The 17,504-nt window shown below is 36.6% G+C and overlaps 1 protein-coding gene across 1 annotated transcript in view; it reads left to right on the top strand.

The window, feature by feature from the left end:
* Positions 1-12,432, top strand: part of GABPA (GA binding protein transcription factor subunit alpha) — a 27,019-nt gene extending 14,587 nt beyond the window's left edge. Inside the window, 7 exon segments of the mRNA XM_052795086.1 lie at positions 73-247; positions 1,416-1,549; positions 1,551-1,611; positions 2,418-2,474; positions 3,503-3,643; positions 5,005-5,197; positions 9,475-12,432. Of these exon segments, the coding sequence (XP_052651046.1) occupies positions 73-247; positions 1,416-1,549; positions 1,551-1,611; positions 2,418-2,474; positions 3,503-3,643; positions 5,005-5,197; positions 9,475-9,703 (990 nt within the window). The 3' untranslated portion in view covers positions 9,704-12,432.
* Positions 12,433-17,504: the final 5,072 nt, after the last annotated feature.

Here is a 17,504-nt window from a genome sequence, read left to right as displayed (position 1 = left end):
AACATTTAATATCAAATTTACTTTGGTTGATGTTTTTTACATGGTTGATGTTACATCATATTTCTGATTTAGCAGAGTGATGCAAATTATGCTAAAAACACAATACAAAGGTCAGTTACACTCAGAAAAATACAGCAGTTGCAATATTCTGTTCAATCACAATACCAGTGTGATTCCCATTACTGGTCTCTGTATAATATGCTCACCATCACGATGTTGGGTGTCCCCAGTTGCTGCGAAGAAAGACGTGGGTTGAAACCAGACCAAGCCCGTTGTTCTCTTCAAAATTCTTTTGCTAGTTGTCTAGTTTGTGTACTCCATGTTGGGCTGAGCCATGTATTCACTCCCCACATGCTGGTCTGGCTAACTCAGGGAGACATTTACACCACCAGTTGATCCACTCAGCTGTTGATAGCTGTTTATCTAAAACAAAGGCCACCCTTCACCTCCTTTTTGTTGAGATGAAGTCAGCTTCTTTGCATTATTCTCTGAGCTGCATGGGCGCTTCACCCTTGCCTATCTCCTCTGAGCCTTCGTCCATTGTAGGGGAGTCACATTCCACCCCTTGGGCTTTTAGTCAGTCACACCTTGACTCTGTGCAAGCACTGCTCAGCAGTAGCTAAAACATCAGTGTGTTACCAACACTGTTTTGGTCACCAATGTAAAACACAGGACCATATGGGTTGCTATAAAGAAAATTAACTCCATCCCAGCCAAACCCAGTACGATGGTGATTTCAAATGGTTTAGAAACTGAGATAATGTGAATGAGTTTAGAATGTAATATTTCATCATAAACAGTACTAACAGATCAGCATATTTGAGGAAGAGCAGCCTGGTGTGAGAGACATTACTCTTTTTTGAAACTAAAGACCTATGGAAGAAGAAGAAAAAAAAATACCTTCTGTGTTTGAGAAATGTCGGGCATAGTTCTGATGTAAAAGCTTTTGCTAAGGAAAATACCTTTCTTGCCCTTTCCATCTCCCCACCAAGCAACACCACTCTGTCACCATTTTAAGAGGAGTGAACTTTCCATCCAGTCAGATTTGGTCATGGTAATTACACTTCTTGACATTATATATTTTCTTTTATGGAAGTTTTTATATAAGTGAAAACATACTGTCATTGGACTTTAACTGAATAGCAGCACTGACTGCCCTAGAAGCAGGCCCTTTTTAAAAAATAAATAAATAGATAACAAGAATCCCCTAAATAAAGTTTTTTAAAAGGCCTTCAGAAAAGGTCATACAAAAAAAAAAGAGAACTTTGGGTTACGCTTGTTTGAATGCTGTGGATCAGTAACCACTTGTATTTCATTCTTGTCAGTTAGAGTAAGGACTAGCTCTGTATCCTTGGTGAGGAGGAACCTTGCAGTATATAATGGGATGATTTGCAGTTTTGTCTCTCTTTTCCCAGACCCAGTGCAGTGGTCGACAGACCAGGTGCTCCACTGGGTGGTGTGGGTAATGAAGGAGTTCAGCATGACTGACATTGACCTCAATGCGCTCAGCATTCCCGGGCGGGAGCTCTGCAGCCTCAGTCAAGAAGACTTTTTTCCAGCGCGTCCCACGGGGAGAAATCCTCTGGAGCCATTTGGAGCTTCTTCGAAAGTGTATGGGAGATTTTTCTGTAACTACTTTACTTATTCCCCTTCCCCCTTCTCTCTGTTTTTTTTTTTTCCCCTTTCTTTAAAGATGAAAACAATTGTGAGCTGTTGTTTTTCCTCTATTTAATATTGGCAGTAAAAATGAGGGCATCAGTACAAGATAACAGGAGGTATTAGTGAAAATGTCTGCTGTTAGGAAACATGTCTGCATACTAAACACTGTTTGCCCATCTTTCATCAAACTTCATAACTAATAGGGAGGAAGTAGTGACTGATGATTCCTCCTTGGTTTAATAAAGATTTTTAGTTTGTGCATCTTCTGAATTTGACAGTTTTGTAATTAAATATTGTGTGTTATTTAGTATACATCTCTATGTCATATAGAAGTGAAGATTATTAAGCACAGGCAGTGAAATCCTTACGTTGTACACAACAAAACCGATAAGTGATGTGTTGTATGTGTATAATACGATAATGTACATGGGCATTTCAGATTACCATGTTTGGATGTAACTTGGCAGACTAAAAACTATTTCCATCTTCATTTACATGATATAGCTAAAGGTTTTAGGGGATGGAGAATGCATAAGATACCTTGAAATTCACCATATACACTACATCCTTATTTCTAAAAATTGAATGACAGACATTAAATGTCTCTATTCATAAGACCATGAGCTATGAATGTCCCTTGCAAACTGATACCAAATTTTGACTTTTTTCCTCTATGAAATGTGAAAGTTTTTGATCTTCAGGTGACTTGAAATTTGTGGGTTAAATAAAAGCTTACTGTTTTTTTTCCTAATTTGCAGATGTGTTGGCTAGCCAAGAACACTCTGGAGAAATAGCAACTGTTACTATTGATCAGCGTAAGTACTTTTGCCAGCAGTTAACTGTTTGCAGGTTTAGTGCTGTACTTTGGTTCAGCACTACAATAGTATAACATTTAGAAAATCACTAGAGAGTAGTTTTCCTTGGTGAGGGGAGGAGAGCATATTTGAAACTTCAAAGCAAAATGTTGAGTTTCTCAATACTTTGTTATTGGCTGAAAGGAAGTGTATGACCTGAACTATGAAAGTTTCTAACTTTCATTTTGGATAGTGCGTTTCCCACTCTCTTGAAATAAGCTGTCTAGGATACATATTTGAGGTCTTCAGTTGTTCTGGTTTTTTAGGTTATATATTGCATTAATGAATGGATATATTAAAATGTTACGGTTTCAAAAGGAAGTGTTTCCAAAACTGAAGGGTAGTGTGGAAGAGAGGACTTGCTTAGAAATCAATACTAGAAAAAATACATTAAAGAAACTTTCCAGTTATTTGAAACTCGTTCTTCCAGCTGAAGCAGTGTCATCAATTATTAAAATGAATCAATTTTCAGAAGACTTGTAAGCAGCTTATATGTTAAATAGATATACCATGTATTACATCCTGGGTTTGTGTCTAGTTAAAGCCACCTAGAGTGGGGCATTTGCATCCTCTTGCACCATTGCAATAGAAGGGTATTTAATTGCTGTTTGAATGGCAGGTATGGAGGGTTGTACAGTGACTAGAGAAAAGTGCGTTAGGGTAGATCATATGGCAACAGCATAAAGATGAAAAAAAAGGCATAAGGGTTTTTTTTTTATGGAAACATGTAATACACATGATAGTAAACTAAAGCTGATGTTTCATCTGTAATGTGGCATCTCTACTACGAGTCTAAAACCACAATTTCCACTGTAAGAGGTAAAAAGTCTTTAAATTATTCGTAGCATTGTGACCTATACAGTGTGTTGTCTTAGCAAAGGAAAAAACTAGCTTGTAGATGTTATGGTAATTCGGTTAATAAATAATACATGCCTATTTCTGTGCCAGCGATTTATAATTGATGTTCTGCAATGTTCTCTGCTTTACAGCTGTGCAGATTATTCCAGCATCTGTACAGCCTGCTACCCCAACTACCATTAAAGTAATAAACAGTAGTGCAAAGGCAGCTAAAGTACAGAGAGCTCCAAGGATCTCTGGGGAAGATAGAAGTTCCCCTGGGAACAGAACAGGTATTGTCTCCATTATTTTTAAATGCAAATGCAGTAAACACTTACTCATTAATTTGAATTACAGTTTGTAGAACACATCTTTGTCACTCTAAATGTGAGGTTTGTAGAAGTCCATGTGGTGTGAAGGGGACTGTAGCTACAAAATATATCACAAGCATATGCAGATCTGGTAGGTTGGTTACGTTGCTGCGCCTCACACAGGCACTATGTTAGCATGATGCTGGAGCTTTTGAGTCCTGCAGTAAAAAAATGCGTAAAATTGTTTCCCCTCCCGTTACTTAACAGTCTGTGCTCTCAAACCACTGCATGGCATTTATTCAAGCTTTTAACTTCTTTCCACTTTCCATTTGCAGAAAGGGGAGAAAATAAGCTGTATGTTATAGAATCCTAGCCTAGCTACTACTTGCTCTACTTGTTCCCCTCCTTCCTCCCCCCCCCCCCCCCCCCCCCAGTTTGGTGACTTTAGAATTTAGCAAGTTTCAGATTTCTTGTTTTGTTAAGTGAATGCACCTTCTGGAAAACTGCACACTAAATCTACATTTTATTTCTGGAATTATTGTTATTCGTACATACTCTTTGATTATTAATAACTCATCTTAATTTCCTTATCTTATTTTTTCTTGCTGTCATTTTTGCTTTGGTTCTCTCCACTGTTTTGAATTTTTCTGTAAAATCCTTTCCTCTCCTTCCCCTTGAATTTTTATTTGTTTTAAACTCTCCATAAAAGTCTATTACAATGTCATTCAGGGTTCTTAGGCCAAGATTTTATCAGCTGACATCAGTGGAGAATACTCTGTGTTTCTCCCTTTAGACTTTAGATCTGTTATCTGTATCTCATTGAGAATTTAGGAATTTAACTGCAGATAGTTGAGTTAAAAAGAAATCTTAATGATTGGACATACAAAGATGTTATATTGACATAAGCTGAAGTTTGGGTTGGGGTTTTATTTTTGTATTTCTAATATTTCACCTTGAAAATTGGAGACTAAACAATTTTTAAAAACAACTTCTATTACATATATATATGTCTGTATATGCCTGAAAAGGAATAAGCAGCTCTTGCTAAATCTCTTCTATTTTAGGGATAGATATGTGTCTAAATGACTGTTTAGTGTTATGTAATTTTTTTCTTAAGTTCTAGGGACAGGTTTATTTGAAATTTTGATTCCCCCCCCCCCCCCCCCCCCCCCGTATTCCATTAGTTTCTTTTTTAATAGATTAATACTGATGACTTTGCAGGAAAATGTTTACAAAAGAAAAATTGGAAGAAATTAATTAAGTGCAAGTTTTCCTTCCATTATACAGTCTATGTTGGTCTGCTTTAATATGTTGGTTGGATCTTGTTATTCCTATTTCGACAGGAAACAATGGCCAGATCCAGTTGTGGCAGTTTTTATTAGAACTTCTCACTGACAAAGATGCTCGGGACTGTATTTCTTGGGTTGGTGATGAAGGAGAGTTTAAATTGAATCAGCCTGAACTGGTTGCACAAAAATGGGGACAGCGCAAAAACAAACCCACTATGAACTATGAGAAGCTTAGTCGGGCTTTGAGGTAAGAAACTTTAGGTACTGATCAGATATGAAGTGATTTGCTTCCAATTGGCTACTTTATTTTTAACTACCATAATGCAAGACTTGTGACTTTTTAGTAAAGGGATAAACAGATCCTCTGAAGCTACTCCTTCCCATCAGATCATAGTAGTCTTAGGGGCAAGGTATTTGTTGGGTTTTTTCTTTCTTTTTTTTCTTTTTTTTTTTTAAGAAGCTAGTACAGTAACTTCTTAAAAATATATTTTCTTTTTTCAAGATTATTGAAACTGACATGATAGTTAATTTGGGTAGCTCACTTTCAGAAAAATATTTCTTTTTGATATATCTTCAGCATTTATGCTTTCAGTAGTGTGCCAAACAATACTGATTATTGGTGAAAGATCCAGAAATATGTGAATACTCTGAATTATTGACTTATTTTTATATTTTACAGTTTACTTGTTCGTGTTCCTCTTGCTCTTGTTATGGTATAAAGCGGATACTTTCCTGTAATTACATAATTGTTAGTAGTCTTCTGTATGTAACAATTTTTTCTGTATGTAACAAAACTTTTTTAAGTTCAAATATTGATTGATCCATTCCATTGTTCTTATGGTAGAGATGTTAAATTGAAAAATACAGTTGACAGGTAAGTTTCAATTTACCTGATTCCAACGTGGAGAACTTTTATCATCTGAAGAAATGGAAGCGTTTCAGGCTGTCTTCATTCCATCATGATTCTGTATTTTGACATTGGTAAAAGAGACTTGTGTTACTGAATCAGTGTGGGTGATGTGCTTCAGGAGGGGGAAGAATGCAGGTACCTGAATTTTAGACTTTTTTGCCCTGATTATTTTGGCCTCTGGAATAATTTGAAGATTCATCCAAGTTCTCTGAAATCACTAAGATTGAACTTCTAATTTCTTACTCTGATATGGTTAAATCTATTTCTCTTGATTAGTTTTCAAGAAAGGTATTTATTGCCTAATCCTGCAAATTATTTAAGCAGTTTTAGGAGCTCTTTTTATACGAGTGAAGTTGCATATTGGTTGAAGTCTGAGATCTAAGATTTACTTTTCAGCATTTTCACTTTTGGCTACGTTATTTTTTTAAAAGGAAGTAAACGCATCTAGCATTGTTTTTAAAAAAAAATCAGCTTCTATTTTATAGTACCTCCATGAGAAATGATGGTAAAGTTACCATATTCTGGCTTTCTTTAGTCTCTTAGGGAGGATTTAAGTAACATCAATATGCGTAATGATGAATGAGTACTTTCACTGGGGGAGATCAAAGTCTAAAAGACCATGAATGGCACAGAGTCAGTAAAGAATACTGCTCAGTGTCTCATTTACATGAACAGGAGGCATCAGAAGAAACTGGCAGGCACCAGATACACAGCTTAACTATACTCTTTAGTTTGTCTTGTAACTTCTTGAGGCACAGTATTGTGGATGCCAGAATTATTTTGAGTTTGAGAGGAAAGTGGACAAATTAATGAAAAAGAAATATTTTGAAGGACATTAGGTATGGAAGGATGTGACTTCTAGAAGTTTCTGAGCCCCAGACCATTGAAAGCAAGGAAGAGCATCAATATATGCTTATTCTACTTTCATGCTTTTCCTTCGGCTTCCTCTTTTGGTCTGTTGGAGTCTATATCCTGTTCTAGACAGATCTTTAGTCTCGTCTTGTACGGCTGTTCTTGCATTATTTAGATACTAAATTGGAATGTTACTTTTTTCATAGGATCACAGAATCCCTTGGGTGAGAAGGGCCTCAGGAGGTCTCTGGTCCAGAGCCTCCTGCACAAAGCAGGGCCTTTGCAGTAGAGCTGCTCCCCAGCCTGCATTGTTGCAATACCATTCCCATATTTCCAACCTGGTTTTGTGAATCTATGCATTTGTGTACTGAAGGTATATGTGAAAACTTTCTGGAGCATAAAAACGATGTAAATGATGCCAATGTTTTTTGGGTTTTGTCAACAAACTCCACAGAAGATCTCAAAGACAGCTGAAGAACTTTAGAATAATGTTCTTATCACTGGGATATTAAACAGATGTCTGCACAGTAATTTGCATAAATCACTATTAGAGAAGTTTTGCATTTATATCTTAGTCACAGAATTACAGAAATCACATGCCTCAAAATGTTGCCATTTTGGCAGCTGCATCAATATTGACATGTTTTCTAACACTAGAATGTCTGAAGGGATATTTAATGCCTCTTGCTACTCCCATGATAAACACTGTTGCCAAGCTAAAGTTTTATTAAATAGTAATATGTTTTGCTTACTAATGTACTGAAATTACTGTGTCAATTGTTGATTAATACAGAAAATGATGTTGATATTATTGAGAAATGTGCTAGCTCTTCTGCCCAGGTGTAGGAAAACCAGGCAGTATAGAAACTAGGGCCAGGTGAAAAACAAAAGAGCAGCTTTCATTGTTACATACACCTTGGTAAATTTTCTAAAATCAACATCTGTTTAATTATCCAGCAGGGAAGTGAGACTTGAAGAAAAATAATTCATCTGTATTATTCTGAAACAAAGCTTTCATGTGACTCAGAACATTCCAGTAACTAAGGCTTTGTGAACTTGCATGGGTATTTATTTATTTTTAGCTTTCTATATTTTTGAATAAGTAAATGCTGTAATCAGAAATGCATTCAACATAATATTGAAAAAAATCCTCTCACCACATTGCCTCAATTCTAACTTGAGTGTTTCTAGCATGAGATGTGGAAATCTTGCATGGTTTTGGGCCTTTGCATAAATGCGGACTAACTTCTTGTGGTCCTTTTCCTTTCTGATCATATCAGTAATGTGGACTAAATAATTCAAAGAAATTTATTCAGTTTTGTAAACCATTTTTCTACAGCATTATTTTGAGACAGGCATTATTGTACAGGATTATATAATAAATGTAAATACTTGTACAAAGTTAACAAAAAATTTGGGCTAGTGGCACTTGACAGTTCTTGTACTCCATAACAGACCTCTGTGGCTTCTTGCATCATATCAGTAACCAGCAGGCTTGCCGTCATTTTTTCTACGTAGTCTCTCTCACCCTGTCTTTCCTTTGGTCCTGTTGCTTAGATCGTGACCCTCAAAAGTAAGAAATTAAAAAGTGCTTTTTTTTTCCCAGAATTTGAGGTGCCTGAAGAAATTTGGTTGGATTCTTAGTAACTTACCTCTTTTTCACTAGAGTTGGGAGACAGAAGTTAGTCTTTTAATTGACTTAATTTTGTGGGTGAATGAGAATCATCTTTGCTTTACAAGCATGTCACTCAGAGGATTGAGTTTTAGACAGTCAAGAAATCTGGGCTCATTGGTACTACATTTGGGTGGTGGTTTTGAGGAAATTAAATTGTGTGGGGTTTTGTGGGGGTTTTTTGTTGGTTGGTTGGTTTTGATTTTTTTTCCAAATTTATCACAAGCTTGTTAAGCTCATCAAGTCCAAGTTATGTCCCACTCACTTAGGTTTTCTTAATGAGAAATGTGACATGCTTTCTGTTAGTGCCTGCAGTGAGACAAGAACAGCAACAAAACTGTAAAATTCTAACTTCTGTTTTAGTGGTATCACCTAAAGTTTTATAATGTGTCTGGAGTACAGTGGGTCATATAGACTTTATCTTTACTGCCTTTCTGCCCAGTCTGATAATTCTTTTGTGACACAATGTAAAAAGTATTCATAGTTAGAGAAGCCACTTCTAGTTGTAAGTAAAGGCAAAGGATGTAGTTTTGCCAGCATATGAACTATAAAAAATACTGCCAAACATGCTTTTATATTTTACTTCCATCTTTGAAAACAATAGGGAGAGAATGGCTACTTTAGTATCATAGAAACTACAATGCTAACTTTCAAACTGTGTCCAACATGAATTTTTTCCTCAGAAAAGCATAGACAAGTAAAGACAGGAAAGGATAATAATGAGTGGGGAAATGAAATTTTCTTATTAAGGCAGAGCACTGTATAAAACTTATTCATCCCCACAAGCTGTTTTTAAACTCCTCTGAGACCTCCATTTCTGAACTGGTGCTTCCGACTGCCTACAAAATAATTACTATGTTTTGTTTCTCCTTAACGTATCAAGGTGCAGGGACAATTTTCAACTCTCATCCCTTTCCTCATACAAGAAAATGCCTAAACAGTATCTTGGTATGTGAAATTATATGAGAATCTTGATGAGAAAAAGATTCATATTTTGGCCTCCGAGTGACCTTAAGTAAATAACCAATGCATATGGAAGTTACAGATGCTGAAAGTTTACATTGATTTTTTTTTTTTTTTTTTTTAACAGGTATTACTATGATGGAGACATGATCTGCAAAGTGCAAGGCAAGAGGTTTGTGTACAAATTTGTCTGTGACTTGAAAACTCTGATTGGATACAGCGCAGCAGAGTTGAATCGGTTGGTCACAGAATGTGAGCAGAAGAAACTAGCCAAGATGCAGCTCCATGGCATTGCACAGCCAGTTACAGCAGTGGCATTAGCTACAGCATCACTGCAAACAGAGAAAGATAATTAAGCACTAGGACCTGAAAGCGGGAGCCTGAGCCCTTTCCTATATAACCAGAGCAGCTGCTGCTCTTACCTTTATCAGAAATGGGAACTTGTTTTGTTTCTTGACAGTACAATATAGAGCATGATTTTCTATAAAGAACTGGGACTCGCATAAATTTGAATCTTTTAACAGCATATATTTCAATATAAGTTAAGGGATCATCACAACTTCTGCAACTTTGAGTCAGGGCCTCTATGGTATGCAATCTGAAGTGGGTGAGAAAGGTTGAACTGGTCAGCACTCTGTGTCCACAGCTGTACAAAGTAATTTTTGCAGCGCTTTTAACAAAAATGAAGTACCTACAGCAAGCAGGCTGATCAGTTGTCTGAACTCAGTCCTTTCCAGTCTTTTGTTCTCTGCTGAACTACCAAATGGCATTTGATGCTTTCAAAGTTAAACGTTTTCATTATTCTTATTTAATCAAGCAGAGCTGAAAGACACATTAAATGTTACAAAGCATCAGGTTCTTAAAATAGCTACTGTGTTTATAAGCAAAGGAAACTAAGACTAGACTGAACTGAAGATTAGTGCTGAAGAAGGAGATAAAGGTTTAGATCTGGCTTAGGTGAAAAGCCAATTATGAGTATTTCATTGTAATATGTAAGACAGTATGCATATATGAGGGCAAGTACTTACCTGTTTTGAAAGACATTGTTAACGGTAGCCATTTAGCAAAAAGTGAAGATAAACTTCTTCCTCCACTACCACCCCCATCAGGTGATTTGAAAACTTGAAAAAATAGCCCTCACCCAAAGAGTAGGTTGTTTTGGGGTGGGGGGGGTTAATGCTCTGATCTGCAAGGTGCTTATACCTGCACGGTAGTCAACCTTAGTAACTGAAGACTTAAGTTAATCACAGTCAGTAGTCCCTGTTTAGAAACAAAATGCAAGTTGAAAATAGTTTTACAGAGAACTGAAGTTTAATGCCCAAAGTATTGTACAGTCTGACATATATTAAAATACAAAGATGTATTTTTTATTTAAAATTAATTTCTTTCTGAATGTGAAGTGATGTTTTTGAAGCTTCATAAGCCAAATGCATGCTCCAGAGCTGGGTGCAATTTGAAGTCTGGATGATGAATAGAAATAATTGGAATGCATTCTGAATTCTGAACTACGGAGAGTACTTCATGCAGACTTATACATGCAGTAAAAAGTAGGCTGCTATTTTTGAGCTTCTGTACTGATACCTATTAGACTATTTCTTTTGATGGCTGAAAATGATGCAATATTGGTTTTGCGTTTGCCCCTTCGTGTTATTAAACAGTATATTATGTTACCATGCATGTTTTCCAACTTTTTGTAAGTGAAACCCTCTCTGGTAACACTTAACAATTAAAATGCAAATGGATAAGGGAAAACTTTTAATTCTGTGAGGGATTGAGCTACTCTTAAACCTTAAATCAAAAGTGTTTGTACCGTGAGGTTCTAAACATGAAATGTGTTTATACTGAGTAGTGAGAGCACTGGACTGTTGCTCTTGATCCGAAAAAGAACAGTCATGCTTGCAGGCAGAGGGCAAAGAACACAGAAGACTCATGTTCATTTTAAAGATGCATTGAGGACAGAGCTTTTTGTCTATAGGTGGATGTTCATCTGCAGATAGTTTATGCTTAACTAGAAATCTTGCATGTAGTTCTAGCCTACTTTTTTCATCATCACCATGATTATAAATTTTTTTTTTGCCAGATTCTTTCAGTAACTCTTAATATTGTTTTCATTCTTGAGCTCTTAAAGCACTCCATCTACTGAGCATGCTGGTTTTATTTGGTTTTTAAAAAATCTTAAGCCCTGAGCAAAATATGTAAATTCATCTGTCATGAGAGGTCAACCATCAGTCCATTTATTATTGTTACAGTAGTCTGATTCCACCATTTGGCAATTGTTTGAGGTCACTTATGCAAATAGATGCAGATTTGATTACTAAGAATAAGATGAAGCTGATAGTTCAGTGCCTGCAACTATGTATATAACACCACTCCATTACTAAACAGAAGTCCAACACAAGTCACTAGTTTTATTTAGCAGAGTTCATGAGAGGCCTTTTTAGTTAAAACACAGTATGAAGAGAAGAGAAGCTTAAGATACCAGCTTTCTAGATCAAACTGGACTGTAGGAGGATAAACTAACAGCAAAATTGAAATGTAGTATCAATACTTTATTCCCCTTAGTGTTCTTCTTACATGATAAGCCCTCTAGGGGAAACTTCTGATATCACACTTTCTTTGTAAATACATCCGATTATTATTTTGCAGCTTTTCAGTAGGTATGATAGTCTTTTGGGTTCTTTGTTGTGGGATCATCTGCTTTTCCACTGTGTTCTAATTAGTAAGGAAGGATTCTTTCAAACAGTATAAAAGCACTGTCACATTCTCTGTAGTTGAGGGGGAAATCTGTGACTAACTTGATGTCTTCAATAAAATAAAAGATGTAGAATATATTGTCAAAGGCTGTTCTGTTGCTGCCAGAAGGAAAGCATAGAAAGAATATTCCCAATTTTTTGTAAAACAGAAGGTTTTTTGCATACTTTTTACTCTTTAAATAAAGACACTTATACTCTGCTAATATGTATTTCTTCTGTGTTTTGCATTTTTTTGGTAATTTTACATGAAACAATTATTTTGTATTTTTACTCTGATAAAATATTTGTGCATAAAATGTCAATATAGTAAAATAAAAATGTTATACAGCTAATGCCTGTTGACTTCTTAATTTTTCAGAAGGCCATTTGTAATGTCATTCAGGTGCAACCAGTTTAAAGATTAATACATGCACTTATTCTCATTACTCTTAAGATCACAGGCTTGTTACAGGAAGAAGGCAGACTACCTTATTTTCTGAAGATGCATCTTCTTTGACTCAATACTTGGCTATGTGTTTCTACTTTTAAACTGGAACTCAGTGTCCGTCATTACTGTAACAGCTTGCTTTAACATATTAGTTGTAAGTCTCAAAATGGTGCTTTGATAAAAATAATGAAGGAAGCTTAGCAGTAGGACAAAATGGAGCCCTATAAAATAGTTTTATGCTTTTAGGAGTGTTTAAATTGGAAAGGTTCATGTTGATCTGTAATCTTTGGACTTTGTTTCATTCTTGCAAATAGACCTGCTTACTTGATGTGGCCCGCTAACTCAATTGTTAGTACTGTTCTTTTTAAAAAGAAGATAAAATTCTGATTATACTGTTACTACCTTATTTTTAAATCATGTCTCAGTAGAAATATTTTCATTATACCCTGAACTTCTCCATCTGGACTGCCAAATTCAAGACTGAAATATTTTGTCATCTTTAAACCTACCAGATCACTTGATTTCAAAATGTTTATGTTTAGCTCAGCAGCAACAGCATGTAATGGACTGAAAATAATTTTGTAGAACATTTCAATAATTTGTTGGCCTTCTTTTAAAGTACACTTACAAATGTTCAGTATCTCATTAATCAAGGACCCTTTTGTTTGTGTTTGTAGTTATTAGTATCTTTATGCCAGTGAGAGTTTGTTTTGGGATTCCCATTCTCAGACTGAAATTTTTATTGGGACAATAAAGGGAATTACAAACCAACAGCTTGCAATTATCAGTCTTAAGCAACGTGAGCTGACAAGGGGCTCCATTGCCTGATAGTGAAAGAAGGATGATATAAAGTCCATTGATGTAAGTTTGTAGGAATTTTTTTAATTTTTTTTTTTTAAAGCAGCATCAAAAAAGATCCATTCACACAAGTCTATGGGGAATATTTCTACTGACTAGACTGGTGGTTTTTGTTGTTCAAGATCATATATATTCTTAAAGGTTGTGGTTTTGATATAGCTCTGTCAGGACTTCTACAATATATTTGGTTTGATACTGTATAAATTTTTTTTCTTTTGGAAAAGTAATTCTTAATATGGCTGATGCTAAACAGAAGATTATTCAATAATTAAAGTAGAGGAATGATTGACTGGTTTTGAGAGTTGTAACAGGGGACCCAATACATTAGACATATTATGACTCAATTTCATTTTGCATCGTTATTTCAGGATTAGAGCCCACAGCATCTCATCAGGCACCAAACAGAAATTTTATCATCTTGTGATTTTAGAGTATTGACATCCTAGCCATTAATAATTTGCAACTAAGGTTAAAAAATGCTGAGGAGGGAGAAATAAATATTGAGTGTCTGCCTTTAATTACAGTTGTTCTTGTACATGTGGAACTTGTCTTCTGGAAACCAAAATTAAATGGTGCTAATGGCAGTGGTATCAGAAGATGTATCTGTAACCCATGAAACTGTTCTCATTTACCTGGAAAAACAGGAATCAGTTGTTGTGTTTGTGGTTCGTGGCACACAACTTCCAAGTAGGTTCTTTTTGTAGGTGGTGTCACTGTAACTGGCTATGATGGGAAAGAAAGAATCCAAAGGTAATTAATTATTGATCATAGTTGTAAGCAACTTACTTATGCAGTTACTTAGTAAAAATAAAGGCAGTTTAAAAGAGGAGATAACTGTATGAGAAACAGCTGAAATCCTCATGTAAATAGTTGTCTCATGTTACCAGAAACAGCTGAAACTACCTGCATGTAGTCCATTAGCTTTTAATTGCCCAGCAGTTCTTGACTTATAAAACAACTGCTGGACAGCAGATAGTAGTAAAATTTCAGTTTATTCTTTATAGTAATTTATTGTTCAGAAACAGCAGGAAAAACGCTTGTTCTGTTCAGCACAGCTTCGGTGAGTGTGAAAACTTGTGGAAACATTTAATTTTCTCCATTGAATTGTTTCAGGTATTTGCTACTAATGATCTAAATGAGCTGGGATTCTTTAGTATTAAAAAAACCCATTGTCCGTAATAGATCTGATATCTTAAGACACATTTTTTTCTTACCTTTGCAACCTGCCTTGTAACCTAAATAGAAGAAATTAGCATTTAGGAGCTGTATTTCTAGTTCTATGTGGGCTACGTGTCAGAATTCACTAATCAAAGTAGAATACCCCCATCCTCAGTAGACAAAAAGCAAATTATATAAATTATTGTAATAGAATATGTAATATTTATCAGTTATAATTGAAGCAACCATGGATGGCACTAAACAAACTGTTTCTTAGAAGATTTGTTGTTTATTTGAAATTCTTTCCACTTAGGGTAAGGAGTTTGGGTATGAAAAAAAGTTAGCTGTTTCCCCGTTCATCTCGGTAAGCTTAGGTTTTTCAATATTCTCATTTTCAAGGACTCTGCAGGAACTGCTTCATAGGAGCTGGGTTTGCAAAAAGCTTCAGCTGCAGAAGACAATGAGAAACCAGCATGTTTATAAAAAATCTTGTAAGAGTGAAAGCTGCAAACAGTGTGCATGGAAAAAAATGAGTCTGGAAGAGTGAGAATGCAAGAGATGAGACTTAATGAGACTAACTAGGCGGAAAGACACCTGCAGGGTGCAGTTCTTTAAACTTCAGGGTTAGGACACAAAAGGTATTATATTTTATTCCCCCCCCCCCAAGCAATGTTTTAGTCCAGAAACTCAAAGCAGCATTATTCCCAAAATGAAGTGCACTCCCTGCCTCCTAAGACAAGCCAACGTGTTGGGCTTCACAGAAACTGCCCCATGCAGGAATCTGTAACACCCGCCTTGGGACTTTGATTTTCCACTTGAGATCAGCAAAGGGAGGTCAGAAACAGGTGGTGAGGATGCGAAACTTGCTGCGTAACTGGAGTCCCTCCTGGCTCTTGTCTGCTAAAAAGAGCTGAGGGAGGCAGAACTGATGGGGAAGCAGTTTGGCTAACAACCATAAATTAATAAGATGACCTGAACTGTACCCAACAAGGAACTAGAAGCGGTAACAGGAGCTTGAACTTGTCCTCGGGAATCATTCGCTAGGCCTAAAGTGAGCTCTGTAAGAATGAAGAGAAAAATAAATTCAGCTGAGGAATACTTCAGTAGTGTAGAGGGTTTTTTACGGAGAAGAGGTGTGTCTGTCTTTCCTGCTCGACCAACTTTTCAACCCACGGGCCAGTTATATCTAAGGGGTTACAAACAATAAACTTTCAGGAGTTCTGTGAAGCGGAAGAGCTAAGTGCAATCATGCACAAATTGATGTGCCCAGGTAGGAAAATAAAGCATAATTCAGCCTTTTTGCAATCAACAGTATGCTTTTGTGAACTGGTTGCTTGCTGAATTTTGCTCAACTGGAGAAGCAGGAAAAAACAGAAGCGAGCTGTGATACATGGGCATGCATGTGTTGGGTTGGAAAGGACTCTAATATTTTGAAAAGCAGGTTTCAACAGTTTTTCATTAGTTTCATTGTTGCTCCTGCAATGTTTTGTCAAAAGGAGGATAGTTCTTCGAGGATGGCAGGTAACTGGCTAGAGCACAGTACGATACTGATAGCTGATTTATGACACTAAACTGAAAATAGCAATATTAATTTCTGAAAACAGTTGTAAAAAGCTTATAAAACCAGACAGGTGGCAACAGAGATGAGTTTTTCCCTGGATCAGAAGACCTAGACCAGGCTGGACGCTCTGCCGGGACAATCAAAGGGGCTTCACACAAGACTGGATTAAAACTGGCTTGTGTTGAGGGACTGAACATGTCCTGACAGAAAAGTGCCGTGCAAGTTTATAAATATATATATATATATTGGGGAGCAGGGGGAGGCCCTAGCTTTGCTTGGTCAGATAGTATTGCACCCTTTGGACTTCACTGTGCAGTAGACAAAGCTGAAATGGATGAGTGCTTTTATTTTTTTTTTTTATTTTTAAGCCAGACCTGGCCGAAGAGAACAAATTGAGGGAAGAAATAAAAACTTCATCCTTAGAGGTGCAAAGCTGCTCAGAAATGTCAACTGTGAGGCTGGGCGTGTTATTTAATAGACTGAATATAAGTGCAGGTAGAGCACTGATGTTGGCTGAAGGTGCAGGCAAGCCAGAGGGGAGACAAACGGAGCCATCACTGAAAAACAAAAATGCAGGGAAGCAAAGAAACTCCTGACTCAGCTGAAGCAGCTCTGAGAAAAGGCAGTGAGAGCTGTAGTGGCTGCTTGCTGGCTGGGAGCAGCCCGGTACTGTACGCCAAGGGACTGTGTCCTGTTGGCTCCATATCTCAGAGACCCTCTGTAACTAAACCAGATGGTATTAAGGCCATTCTTCATTATAGACTCGCTAGCTGCTGACCAAAGCAACGGGCATTGATTATCCCCTTGGGCCAGGAAGAGTAAACAGATAAATGCAGTTTTTCCTCTTTCATTTTCAACAGTGTACATCTAGAAACATTTCTTCTTTTGTTATCTGGGTTTCAGTGAAGGGTTTTGAAAAACCTGCTGTGATTAAACTTTGGGTGTCCTATGGAGAATTATTTTCAGTATCAGCTAACAGGTATGTTTGGTGAGCAGTGATCCCAGGGAGCAGACAGCTTCCAACAGACTGTTATATTACAGCATTATTCAATGAAGCGTTTTAAATGATCCATTTAAAGACTTTGATCCTGAAGCCTCTACATACCAGGGAATCTTGTTTCATTTTTTTTAAACTGTGTTTGGCCTTGTGATTGTAGAGGAGCTTTTGCTAGAGAGAAGCATGCTATAATGCTCTACACTTTTCCTGCAGTTTTCTGTTGCTAGAGCTACTGATCACAATTTTCTTTCAACCAGCAGCAAAATTAAAGTTTGGCCAGATGCTGTTTACTGCAGAGAAACTCGCAAACTTCATACCGACTCAATCTGACTTTCATAAACAATTTGGGAATTACTGGAGCTATTTACTCTGGTAAGCACTTCGCTCCTTCCTTTTCCTTATA

This window comes from Harpia harpyja, chromosome 8, assembly GCF_026419915.1.
Source record: "Harpia harpyja isolate bHarHar1 chromosome 8, bHarHar1 primary haplotype, whole genome shotgun sequence".
Classification (NCBI taxonomy): Eukaryota; Metazoa; Chordata; class Aves; order Accipitriformes; family Accipitridae; genus Harpia; species Harpia harpyja.
Note: the sequence above shows the minus strand (reverse complement) of the source record. Positions and strands in the feature narration are given on the sequence as shown.